Source organism: Carettochelys insculpta, chromosome 6 (genome assembly GCF_033958435.1).
Source record: "Carettochelys insculpta isolate YL-2023 chromosome 6, ASM3395843v1, whole genome shotgun sequence".
In the NCBI taxonomy this organism is placed as follows: domain Eukaryota; kingdom Metazoa; phylum Chordata; order Testudines; family Carettochelyidae; genus Carettochelys; species Carettochelys insculpta.
Genome location: NC_134142.1, coordinates 116,736,632 through 116,750,483, shown reverse-complemented (window position 1 = coordinate 116,750,483; position 13,852 = coordinate 116,736,632). Strand labels below are relative to the sequence as shown.

Sequence of the window (13,852 nt, the reverse complement as noted above, 5' to 3'; positions counted from 1 at the left end):
GTGATCAGTTGTAATTAATAGACTAGACTACCTACAGTCAGGATAAATAAATTAGATCAATACACACAATGTTGTATTGCATAATATCCTTTAGGAAGGGATTAAACTAATTTTTTAAACTAGTTAATGCTGTGTAAAATAGGGGGTGAATCATATGACTGGCCAATGAATGTTAAGTACTGTTTGAGCCAAGTATGAAGAATGGGGCATTCTGTCAATGACCTAAAGGTATGTGTGTTACTGAAGAAGAATTATCGCACTGTTCTGGAAAGGGAAGCAGCCGAGCTGGCTTTTATATTCAAATTCGGCACATTAACACATGGTTTAAATCGTGATGGGAACTTTCTGAGTCACTATAGGGGCTCGTTTGCATACTTGGCTCAGTCTAATTCTTGACCTTCCCCCCGCCCTACCCCTCCTCTCTCTGATTTGCTCACCTTGATTATCTTTTTCTGATTTGTCCTCCTTGCTTACTGTTTTTGGTTCTCTGTGCCTTAAATATTGAGTCTGTTCTGGTCTGGCTATGGTCTGAAGAAGTGGGTCTGTCCCACGAAAGCTCACCTAATAAACTATTTTGCTAGTCTTTAAAGTGCTACTTGACTGCTTTTTGTTTTGATAGTGTATAGACTAGCCCGGCTTCCTCTCTGTTACTGTAAGTACTGTTTGTGTTATCTGAATCTTTTGTTCTGCATTATGAGAGGCTCCAGGCATAATGTAGCTATGTCTGTTTAGCAGGAATTTTGCTTTCGTAAAACCTGAAAATAAAATTCGATATATTCAAAACTCATCAAGAATGTAGTTCTTAAACAGCTACTGCTCATTTCTGGATTTCATCTGTGTGCTTTGTTTGGATTATGTGGGAGAACAGTTTTAAATGTTGAACACTTAACAGTGGCAGAAGAGGATTGCACCTGCCTATGAGGTATTTCATGTTTTCCATTGGGATTAGTAATCCTGTTTTAGAGCTTGATTATGTTTTGAACCTTCAATTATTGTTGCTGGAAAACTGTGGTTCTGAGACAAACCCACTTTAGACCTCAGTGTTTTGGGTTTTTTTTATTTGTTGCTTTAGTTTTTCAAAGTGGTGGGGGAATTTTAATAGAATTGCTTGTAGTTCTCCGAGTAGCATTAGTTGTATTTTAAGGAAACGAGTGCACAGTAGGGAAATGTAAGAGCAGCACAACCTGAGCCACAGCCAAGTTTGTCAAAAGTTCTAGCCTTTATTAGGATAATTTTTACTGTGTGTGGTTTTATACACAAGCTATCTTTAAGATTTAGTAGCAAATAGTTCTATACAGGCTTCTGTGAGTTAAACACTTTTATGGTATGGTTTGATATCAGAAAATTGGACATTAAACTTTCCAAAAAATTCACTTTATGGCTGAGACCAGAGTGGGATCTTATATTTTTGAGATGCATCTCACGAAGTGGTCTTTGGCCACAAAAGCTAATGCACCACTGAATCTGTTAGTCTATAAGGTGCCACAGGACTTCTCATTGTTTTTACATTTTTGCGGTTTGAGATCAACAGACTAGTACGCAGCAATAATGCAGATTCACAATGCTCAACTTCTCTCTTGTTTTAACTCACATATGAGCAGCTACAAAATTATTCTCACTGTAGAAATAGTACTAAAAACTAGGAGTGATGTAAATAATAACTTTGTTTTGACCATTCCTACTCTGCCATATCAGTTACACCTTTAGCTAAAAAAGTATTGAAGATGAGATTTTAGTGTCAAATTTAATATGAGAATACCCAGCTATGGTCTTGTGGTTATCAATATGTGCATGACTTTGTGGTGTTGAATTCATGGTGGCAGTAGATTTCCTGCTGAGCAGAGGGGTTCTGAGTATCAAGTGAAGGGCTCTTTAAATGTGAAATATGAACTCGCTGTTCAGATTTTGTATGGCAGAAATGTAGAAATCGCTCTCCCTTATTCTCAGATTTTTTTTGTGACACAAGATTTATGTAGTTGGTTTAGTGGTAGGGAAAGTCTTGAAATTGTTGCTTGGTAATAATGAAGCAACATATGAGCTATCAATCTATTTTTTTCATCAGGCAGCTTTTCAGTAGCAGGTGCTGATGGTTTCAAAGGAATTTAGGTGGTTTTTAGTACTCTTTGGTTGATGTTTATAAGACCCTTCAGATTGTTGGTAATGAAAAATCTAACAGTGTGCTGTGAATTAGTTTAAAAAAAAAAAGAAGAAAGCACTTTGTTTATAGTCAAATACACAAACTAAACATGCTGAGAAATCAGGACAGAATTTCAGTTTTTGTGAATGTGTGTGTAACAATAGTGGCTATAAAATTTTCAGTTGATTTGATTTTTCAAGTCAGCACCCTTCATTATGCAAGTGTTTATAAAAATCCTCCAGGGGAGGAACATTATGACAGAAACTAAAAGGTGGGTTTGAGAACTTTTTTAAATGATAAACCTGTGACATATGGATGTAAATCTAGAGCTCCATACATCACAGAAATACAATCTAACATGCTCTGAAAAAGTAAAGCACCTTAAATGTTACCAGCACCTGTCTAGCTTTCAGCCTGGCCAACAGAATATCCCAGTAGGCCGTTATTTTGTAAAAACATATATTTACCCCTGCATTCTGATCTTCTAGTGTTAATTGACTTTTTTTCTACCTTACAGGAGAGCTCACACCTTAACAGTCCTGTTTATCCTCACATGTGCCCTGGGGTACGTAACTTTGCTTGAAGAAACTCCACAAGATACAGCCTACAATACAAAGAGGTAACCAGCATTGCTATAGCATTCAGTACAAAACCAGCAAAACTAAACCATAACCTGTATGATTATTGGGTTCAAGTGTGCATTTAGTCTCTCATCAGTGTAGTGTTTCTCATTATAATGAATAATGAGCTCCTGTGCCCTATGTGTAAATCTAATTATAAAATCTGTTAATGTATTCATTTGTTTCCCATGGCAACTCATTGTGCCTCCTTGCTGACGTGTCCAGGCCTGTCTTTTACATTATTTAAACAAGCTAAGTTTGCAGTGTGAACTGTAAATCAATTTCTTGTATGCTTATGCCAGTCTTAGGTGGAGGTTTTAATGGAACTGCACATTTGGACTGTGTGAGACCATGAGAATCTTGTACTCCAAACAGCAACTTTCAGAAAATCAAGTTTAGAACTGTTTTGTAAATGAATGTGTTCCAGCCCTACAATTGTTATATTCTAACTGATCAAGCTTGATCAAACATTTTCCTCTATAGAAGTAGAGCAGGAAAAAAAGTGTGGTTTACCCTCATGCAAAACTTTCCTATGATTTTTAAGACAGTCTTTGATTCACTTTACTTTTCAAGTTTTTAGCTAGTAGATGTTTGAAAGAGTTTTTCTATCTGTGAGCGTGTCTGTCTGCCTCCATCCAAGAACTACTTGTAGATGGTCAGAGAAAGGACCACCAAATTTGATATACAGTTTCTTCTTATCATAACATAAAACAAGGCAAGGGTTTCGTTGAACCAGCAAAATGGGATGTGCCTAGAATGTGACTGTCTCTTTTCTGCATAGTTTTATGCAACACAATCACCAGATGGTCTGATGGTGTGCCCTCTTCCTCCTCTGAGCCTCCTAGTCCCAAGGTACCCTTTTGGGATGGAGAGAGACTCAATTCTCCCCTTCCCCTAACTCATATGAGAACACTTTTTTTCCCCCATTTTCAGGGAGTCGGGGGAAGTGCACTGTTTGCTGCATTTCTCACTCTGGCTGGGATGCACAGGGGAGCAGACAAACCTGGATGTGACCCAGACAGCAGGGACATGCACCCCTCCACCCAGCTGTGCCCACTTAGGGAGTGCTCCTCAGCTGGCACCAATCCATTTAGATGAGAGGGGTGGGGTAGTCCCCAGCAGATGGGGACTTTGAAATAGGTGGTGTCCTTTAGAAAAGGAGCCCCGTTGGGACGAGCCGCGCGGCGGCGAGGCGCGTCAATTTTGAAGTGCCACAGCTGCCCGCATGCTAATGAGGCACTGAATATGTATTTCAGCGCTTTATTAGTAAACTTTGAAATGGCCATTTGCATGGCAATTTCGAAGTTTGGGCTAGTGTAGACACAGCCACTGACTTGGAAATTAGATTTGCTTGTATAGTAACCTGAAGGAGTCTTCAAAGTTATAAAGTGTCAGGGGGGTAGCCATGTTAGTATGTAACTTTTAAAAAACAAGCAGTCCTCTGGCATCTTAGAGAGTAACAAATTTGTTAGATCCTGGGCTTTTGTGGGCAAAACCCACTCAATCTGATGAAGTGTGTTTTTACTTATGAAAGCTTATGACCTAATAAATTTGTCAGTATCTAAGATACTCCAAAGATATTGACTACAGTTAAGGTTCAGCAGACTTGCAGTCCTGTGTACTTTATTCAGGCATATGGTCTTGCAGAAATCTACCCAGAAACAAGGTATTCTTCTTCAAGTGGTCCCCGTGGGTGCTCCACAGTAGGTGTCAGGCTCACCCTGGCACCACAGATCGGAGATTTTCAATCTGTATCTCGTTGGATTGTGCATGCGCAGAAGCGCGCTGGTCCTTCGCCTGCTTTTGGTTACATGCGCGATCCAGTCCACGCCAGTTCCTCTCAACTGCCAGCGGCTGCAGACGGACTTCACTTCGGCTCCAACGTTTGGAAAGATAAAACCCATTTCTTGTTTTACTGGTTGCTAGTTTTTAAGAACTGTTCTCTAAAATCTTTTATTGTATATAGTTTAAAAAAAAAAAGATAAAGAGGAAAGAAGAGAGCAGGGGGGAAAGCTCTTTTTCTTATCTTTAGCATAGACTAGTTAACGCTTCTCTACAGCCTGTTTGTTGTTCTTAGTACCCATTAAATATCCTCGTTAAGGCTAGGCTACGTTAAGTTATTCAAAAAAAAAATTACAAAACGAAAAGGAGGAAAGATGTCTCCAGCAGGCTTCAAGAAGTGTGAGTCATGCCGTGAGGCTGTGCTGGCCTCCGACGGCCATAGCAAATGCATTCATTGTCTGGGAGAGGCCCACGTCCCTCAAAAGTGTCCTTATTGCTCCGAACTCACTGCTAGAACGAGGAAGGACAGAGAATGAGGCTCAAGATGATTTTATTTGATAAAGCTCTTCAGCCTGAAACAACTGAGTTGACCCCTCTGGAGGGCCCGACAGTACCTCAGAAACAAAAATCAACTTCTCTGACCTCCTCAGGTCATAAGAGAAAGCAAGTGTCCCCCACTCAATCCTTGCCTGTACTATCCATGAGCAGGACAAGTGAGACTCAGAGCCGGGATGCATCTGTGGCTAAAGGAAGTGCAAAGCCTAGGGAGCAAAAGACAGTGCCTGGGTCTCGGACTTCCAAAGACGTGGCACCGAAGATCCTGCAGGCCTCTAAGCATCAGGTGCCGGATACTACAGCACCGAAACAAATGACCCCAGCACTGAGAGCATCGGAATTGGGGGTGCGGGAACAGGGACTTGTGGTGCTAAAGACCTCTGATTGTGTGGAACCGCAGGCCCAGGCACTGAGTGCGGAACCAGCGGCACCGATACACACACCAAAACCCTCGACACCGGGCATGGCACCATCCGTATCAGCACCGGCCCACCTAACGTTCGACAAACGCATCAGCTGTGAGGATACCCCTACAGAGCATCCCCACCCATGTCTGTCATCTAGGTGATCTCACTCCTTCTACCATCATAGATACAGGCAACACTCACGCTCCAGATCCTCATCACCAGGATCATGTCCCTGCCACTACACTCACCCGTACCACCGCGAGGACTATCGCCGGCACCGACGCTACTCAAGATATAGGGATAGATCCCTGCATCCATGCCCCCCATACTGGCAGTCCTCATCCCCTCCTCCAAGGAGGCACCACCTCTCGCCTCCCAGAGAGGGTTCAGAGTTAGTTATTGATCCCCCTTTGGAACATCTGGGGGAGCAGACACAGCAAGCGTCTGAGGAGCAGACAGAGGCATATCAGACAGTTGCCTCTTTGTCCTCTCCAGAGGAGGCGGTTGTCCCGGGAAATCTGTCCCCTCCGGATGACCTTAGACAGTTTCAGGAACTGTTCAAAAGGTTGGCCCAGTCTCAGGATATACTGGTAGCGGAAATACAAGAGAGGTAGCACAAACACCTCAAAAATCTGAGACCTCCAACGTCATCACAGATAGCCGTCCCACTGGTTGAGGCCATCACAGAGACTACTACAAACACCTGGCAAACTCCAGCTTCTATTCCGCCAACCAATAAAAGGGTGGACAAAAAGTATTTTGTACCATCAAAGGGAATTGAGTTTTATTTAACTACACCCAACCAAATTCCCTCATTATTGAGTCCTCCCAGCAGAGGACAAAGGCACCACAATACAAATCTACAGTGTTGGAGAAGGATGCAAAAAGACTAGACTTATTTGGACAGAAGGTATACTCATCCTCCACCCTACTGCTGCGCATGGCCAAATACGCCGCACACCTCTCCAACCATAATTTTGATAATTACACAAAACTCATATCACTCGTGGACTATCTCCCAGATGATAAGAAGCCAATTCTAAAGGTGATAGTCAGGAAGGATACGCAGCCTCACATACAGGAGTACAAATTGCGTTGGATGTGGCAGACACAGCAGCACATTCTACAGCCACTGCAGTGGTGATGCGGCGAGTATCCTGGCTGCAGACATCCGGCATTCCTAAGGAATTACAAACGAAAGTTGAAGACTTTCCTTTTGGTAGATCAAAACTGTTCGCTGAAACCACAGACGTGGTCCTTTACTCCATCAAGGACTCGAGAACCATGCTAAGAATGCTAGACATGTATACTCCTCCTTACAGGAGGAAGGGGTATTACCTGTATCAGTGACGCTACGCCTACCAGCCTCAGTGCCTACAATACCAGCGAGACTATGATCCGAGGTGCCAACAAACATCAAAGGCTGTCTAGGTGATGTTCCCAGCAAGGCCATGACCCTGCACCACAGGCAGCCAGGCAGCAAGTTTGACTGCTATGTCGAGGACCGTGATACCACACCGATCACTCAGTGCCAACACCCATCTCAGCTCCTGTTTCACCACTGCCTCAGACCATTCTACCAGCAGTGAGAAAGTATCACCACAGACAAATGGGTACTGGAAATTATTGCTACGGGATGCACCATCCCATTCCGTACTCTGCCAACACCAAAACCCCCTACCCAGTTCCTCCTCAGGGACCCCTCTCAGGAGACTCTATTGAAACAAGAGGTCGATCACCTCATCTCAATAGGAGTGATGGAGAGAGTCCCGGGTGAGTTCCATGGGCAAGGTTTCTATTGCTTGTACTTCCTCACGGAAAAGAAAACAGGAGGCTGGAGACCAATACTAGACTTATGGGCTCTCAATCGATACCTCCGCAAGCAGTGTTTCAAGATGATCACTATTACTTCTGTAGATACAGCACTGGACGATGGAGACTGGTTCGCAGCCCTCAACTTACAAGATGCATACTTCCACATAACCATTCACCCTGCACACAGGCACTTCCTGTGTTTCACCGTAGGCACAGAACATTTCCAGTACAATGTTCTGCCCTTCGGCCTGTCTTCAGTGCCCAGAGTCTTTACAAAGACACTCTCAGCAGTGTTGGCTTAGCTGCATTGTCAAGATGTAGTCATCTTCCCATATCTGGATGACTGCTTCTTAAAAGGCACCTCATGAGTATACATGTTGCGCATGATAGACTGTTGTATTTCTTTTTAGTGACAGGTCCCAGAGGTGCGATACCGCGAAGGATGAAAGACAAAGACGAACATAGACAGCAGGGGGCCAACAGTTCTATAGTCTGAAGGCCCTGAGTTTTATTCTCACAGCTTTTATAACCAAGTGAGAGCACATTATTATGAAAAAAGCAGTCAGCTACAATATAACTGGCTCAGCACTTCTATCTCTAAAAAAGCCACATCAATCCTCCCAGTCCTTGAACATGAACTCTCGAAAACACCTAATTAAAGCAACACAGCTCCTTGCGGTTTGCCTACAAGAGAGCAGGTGTTTCGTTTGCAAAACATGTTATGTTGCTCTAGATGCCAAGAGCCCAGCCAGGCCTGGGAGACGTGGGGGGGAGAAAGCAAAACTCCTTCATCTCCCCCTTTTTGTTTTCTAGTTACTCTATGCAACATCAGAGAAAAAACAGCAGCTTGCTGCTTGCAATTGGAGGATAGGTTTCTGCTTCTCCTCCAAATGACACAAAGCAAAAGCAAAAGAATCAAAATCAGGCCTAACAATACTAGCGCTGAGCCCCCTAACAGCTTAATATGTTTGAGTGGATTCAGAGAACTCAGGCCATCCGCTAGGCCGTCCAACAATTTCAATCCAGAGAGTAGTTCTAATTTTTTATCAAAAGTGGTAAAGATTTGGTTCTGTAGTTGTTGTATTTCAATTGACAAATTACCTTGACCCAGCAAGTGTTTTTTCACATTTGCCCACGGAAAGTGGGTATCATTATAAGGTAAAGGGGTAACACAATAAGAAGATACATTCCAATCACATTGCATTCTTAGTTGTTTCTGCCTGCTAACTATTTGATCGCCACGCATTATGACAGCCTGTTGGAGATCAGCCATTTGAGAGGCTAGCTGGCTATCAACCTGGTGTTGGGAAGTTCAAAGTCTATCTGCGTTAGCATGCCATTCTTGTACGAACTCAGTGGTTTGAATCGTTTGATGTAAAGCCACTCCAGCTACCGCTGCTGTGGCTGTGACGGCAATAAGTCCCATAATCACGGCAATCAGGAGACCGACAAATCATTTGGCTCTTTTAAGAATTCTGCTTATGGCTTGGTCGATGAAGTACATCTCAGGAGATCGCTGCCAAGACTGAGGCATTAGAACAGGAATCCATACTTCAGTCCGTGCTTTTAGTAAATACATCGGTTGTGGTCAGTACCGCCAGCATGGCCAGAAACAGTGAGGGGGAGACGATATCAACCGGGGGCACCATCCTCACTCGCCTGGGGGTTGTCATATCTTGGCTTGATGTATCGAGCCGGGACCCAGCGCGTTTCTCCAAGATCTGTAAAGATACAAGCAAAACCCTCTGCCCCAGATCCTAACCGTTTCTGGGACCCACTGTCCTTCATCATTTTTCCAATATATAGGTTGATTCAGGTTCCTTCTTTTGCTAATAGACCAATGTTTTTCTGCAGCGGACACATCATTTATAGTGGAACTATTTAAAAAATTAAGAATAGAGAGCCATATGTAATTGCTGTCTGGGTGTTATTTTTCCTAAATGTGATGTGCATACTCCCCCTTTTTGTTTTTCTATCATGTTTTTAAGTGTTCTATGGGCTCTTTCAATAATTGCTTGACCCTGAGGGTTATAAGGAATACCTGTGGTATACTGAATGGCCCATTGCGTTAAAAATGCGGCAAACCTCTGTGAGGTATAAGCCGGCCCATTATCTGTTTTAATGTGTTTGGGGACGCCCAAAATATTGAACGTCTCTAATAAATGTTGAATTACATGACTTGTGGTTTCCCCTGCTAGCGGGGTGGCCCATAAAAATCCAGAATACGTGTCAATGGATGAATGTAGAAAGCTTAATTTCCCAAAAGAGGGGATGTGTGTAACATCCATCTGCCACAAGTCATTTGCATTGAGTCCACGGGGATTTACTCCTAGGGGAAAGGTAGGGGCAATAATGGGCCCACATGTGGGGCACTGGGCCACTATTTGCTGCGCTTGACTTTTGGTAATGTGAAACTTACGAGTCAAGCCAGATGTGTTAATGTGAGTTAAGGAATGGTAATCCTTTGCTTGCTGGGTGGTGCCTACCAATAGCTGATCAATGCTCTGGTTTCCTGCAGCTATTGGTCCCGGTAGGCCAAAATAAGCACGAACATGTATAATAAAAATAGGGTGCATGCGAGATCTAACAAGGGATTGCAATTATAAAAACATTTCATGCAATTCGGAACAAGGTAAAATGGTAGCTGTTTCTATCTGTCGAACAGTAAATTCAACATATTGGGAATCAGTGACTATATTGACAGGGTGCAAATAATCAATAAGCAGCTGCATAACAGCAGCAAGTTCAGCCTTTTATACGGAATTATAAGGGGTCTGCCATACCTTGGTAATTGGGCCGGTATAACCGGCCTTGCCAGGTCCATTAGCGTCAATAAAAAATGTTGCAGCATTAACAAGGGGTTGGTGCCTGACTATGGTAGATAAAATAAACGGGGTCCTTTTAAGAAAGGCGAACAGCTTGGCGTGAGGATAATGGTTACCAATTTCTCCCACATAATTAGACAGGCTAATCTGCCATTGCATATTGTTTTCAAAGCTTTGGTTAACCTGATTTGAGGTGAGAGGGACTGTAATTGAATGAGGGTCCCATCCTGTGAGCTGTTTACAGCGGGAGCAGCCTGGATAGATTACATCAGCAATCTTATCCAAATAGGTGGATAAGGTTTTTGCCACCTTGTTTGGCAAAAAGATCCATTCTAATATAACATCTTGTTGGGCCAAAACTCGAGTGGGAAAAACTAGCAGTGTAACCGGCTGCGTTGGCTGCACGCGTTGTAACTGCGCTGAGTGGATTTGTTGTTCCACCCATTTAAGTTCAGCCTCTGCTTTAATGGACAATTTTTGAGGACTGTTGAGATCAGGGTTTTCCTGGAGCGTGGCAAAGGTCAGCAAGGTAGTCAGGAAGATGAGGAGAAGTTCAGGTGCAATGCTGTCATCTGAGTTAAAAATAGCTACAACACAACTAGGTCTATAACAATTACTAAAAAGTCTATTAATATTAATATGGCATCTAGCAACATGCATATATTATATACATTAAAATTCTTTGGTGTGTACTGATGTTACAGGTGGCCGTTGCCTTGCTTCCTCCCAGGGAAATGTGCATTCCAGGTGGTTCCTTCTTTTCTGGGGAGAAAACACAAGGTCAGCCAATCTTGGATGTGATCCAAGGCTTGGTAATGGTTATTGGTTCCCTTTTAGAGTGTAAAGCAGTCTACACCCCCACCTTTGTAAGAGTGCAGTACATGAGTCTGTGTTCCCAGGCTAGGGTGTTTAATTACAACAGTATCTCCAGGATTAGATTTGGAGTTCTTGAGTGGCACAGCCGAAGTTGAGAAATTTCTCCCAGTAGGGAAAAATCCTCTGCTGATTGGACTGCCTGTAGGGGTCTGTCGGTTGTTCAGTCGCTGTACCACCTTATCCAGCCTGTTTTCCCAAGTGCCAGCCGTGGGCCTCAAGTGGCTTTTTAATAGCCCATTCCAGCACTTGACTATGCTGTTGGATAGGGGGTTTGTTTTTAAAATGTGAGCTGTTGTCAGACTGGATTTCATGGGGTGCTGGGACAATTGCTGTTAAGCGGTTTAGTCCCATAATTGTAAACAGTCCTGTTGCCAATGGGGCAGGGTATACAAACCAATTCCTGAAACAACTTCCATTCCAGTCAAGAGGTGCTTACACCTGTGCCTGGTAGTAGGAAGTGGGCCAATGTAATTAACCTGCCAGGTTGCCCATAGTGTTTTCCCATCTCTTAGTCTGGCAAATCGCTGTCCTTCAGCTGTATGTTTTCAGGTTTATAGCACAGATAGTACAGGCTTGCAACAGGTCTCTAGCCTGTTGGTGGGTGATAGGCCACCCCCTGATATGTGCTTACCGTACCAGCTCATCACTCCCTGTGTGCCCCAGAGTCTCTTGTAGCCATAGATACAAACGTTTCCAATTTACTTGGGTGGCAGAGATCTGGGCTGCTGCATCTGCCAGGTTATTTAGCTGTGCAGCCGGGGTGTTATTCTTTTGCTGGGCTAACGCATGCCCTCTACTTAGGGGTTGCTGGGTGGCCTGGTGGTACTCACTAGGCATTCCCACCTTCCATAGGGATTCCTTAATTAAGGTGGAGTTCTGTGCAGTATCAGCTTTCCAGCATGGACATTCCTCTACCCATCCCGAGAACAAACAAACAATAACCAGCACATTTTAAAAGATTTACATTTGGGTAGCTGAATGAAGCTCATTTATAACTTTAGGCACAGTCCTAAAGGCAAAAATCTGGTTGCCAGAACTGTCTTTACAGGTTTGCCCATGTTGTGGGCTTGGCAGACAGGGCAAGCCAGACAGTTGTTTGGGCTACTAGGGAGAATTTGGAAGCAAACCAATTTGCTTAAACAGCAGTAATCATCCCCCTGCTTCGCTTACATGAGTCAGGCTGTGGTGCATGCAAGCAAAATAAAGGAGAAGGACCTTGGGTGCAACCAGGCGGCCGTTCGGGGAGCGCCAAAGGTGTTCAGGATGCAAAAGGCATTCATCCAGTCTCCAGATAGTTTCTTCTGAATTTAGGGCCTGATCTTGGAATAATACAATATCAATAAGGGTTGCAATAGGAGACTGGGAATCTGTAAAAATGGGAAACCGTGAAATGGCCCAAGAGGGGAAAGGTCTGCAGCTTTAGCTGCTGTGTCAGCCAAGGCATTTAATAAGGCAGCAATATACAGACCATGTTGGTTTCATAAGCCCATGTGTATTTTAGCTTACCAACATAAACAATTTAATAATGCTATTAATAAAATAAGCACAAACATAAAATACAAAACCACATTCTTCATTTTAAAACGAGATTCATGATGTTCAGGTTGTTCTTCAGTAACTACCAGCTTTTCTCTGTATCTGAAAGACAAAAGAATATTTTTCTACCCCCTTCGGGGTGGCAGGTTACATATTGGAATATTCCATTTACAAATATGCTTAGTTCTTTCTAAACTCTGCAAGTTACTCACTCTGAATTTTTCCAGACCCTTTAAAGTTAAGGACTTACTCATTTACTCTTAACCTCAAATCACATGCTTATTTTCCAGAGTGACATTTTATTGGATATTACCATTTTAAGTATTACAAAAGGGATTTAGATCTTTTATTCCTATAGTGAAAGGTGTCCATATCGGAAGGCATCCCCTCCTTATGGATGCACCAGCAGGACAAACAGACAGACAGACAGACAACATTGAACAAAACTCCATAACAAGACACAAACACGTGTTAGCAAAACAATTAATGTGAACAAAACTCCATGCCACATACACATACACCACAACATAAATGTTTACATAACTACACTTTGTACCACAAAAAGTTATGGACTTGAACTAAAGCTTTCAGGCTTGGGCAGTTTCTTCAAGGTCTTATAATCTGGGCTTTTGTCCAAGGAGCTGTTTCTAACAGCCAGATACGACTGCTCCAATATTCCTTTTTCTCTTTTAGTTTACAAGCAGTTCTCTGCTTACAGAGCTGCAACCATGATTCCTCTGTTAAAGCCCCATTGGGGCCTTCCTCCTTGGTAGGCGGTGAAAGCGGGGAAGGCGGGGGGGAAGGGAAATCGGGCTCCGACCGAGCCACACAAACACTAACAGGGAGAAAGCCCGATGATGTTTCACGGGCAGTATGATTTTTCTGCTGTTCAAAGTTCCCTGTCTTTTCATCTCCTGTAATAGGCTGATCCTCTTGGCCCTCCTCACTAGAATCTCCTGATTCCTCCAATAAGGCCCCATCTCCCTTGGGAACCCCACGTCTGGCTCCTCTTTCCACTAAAGAGTCCGGGGAGAGGGAGCGACCCTCTTCAGAGCCAGACTGCAACGGCTCTAAGGCACGGACTACAAGATTACAAAGAGACCAAACGGGGAGTGGGATAATTTCCCCTCTTTGGTGCGCTCGACGCAGGGCTCTCATAATCAATCTCCACTGTTTCAAATTCAAAGCATTTTTCCCACTTGGGGTAAACCAGTAACAATGCTTACAAATAAGATCAAAAAGTTTCTGAAATGTACTTTGTTTTACTTTTACTCCTGAGCTTTTCAGTAAGGTCTGAAG

General features: G+C 43.3%; 1 protein-coding gene across 3 annotated transcripts in view; it reads left to right on the top strand.

Annotated features, from left to right (window-relative positions):
- The window catches only part of PTDSS2 (phosphatidylserine synthase 2), a 92,320-nt gene that overhangs the window by 31,518 nt on the left and 46,950 nt on the right, over positions 1 to 13,852 (top strand). For all 3 annotated transcript variants that reach the window (XR_012646047.1, XR_012646046.1, XM_074997942.1), the window contains exon 2: positions 2,655 to 2,756. Coding sequence is in view for 1 of the 3 variants with exons in the window: in XM_074997942.1 (XP_074854043.1) it covers positions 2,655 to 2,756 (102 nt within the window). In the remaining 2 variants the exon portion in view is untranslated. The remainder of the gene's footprint in view (positions 1 to 2,654; positions 2,757 to 13,852) is intronic.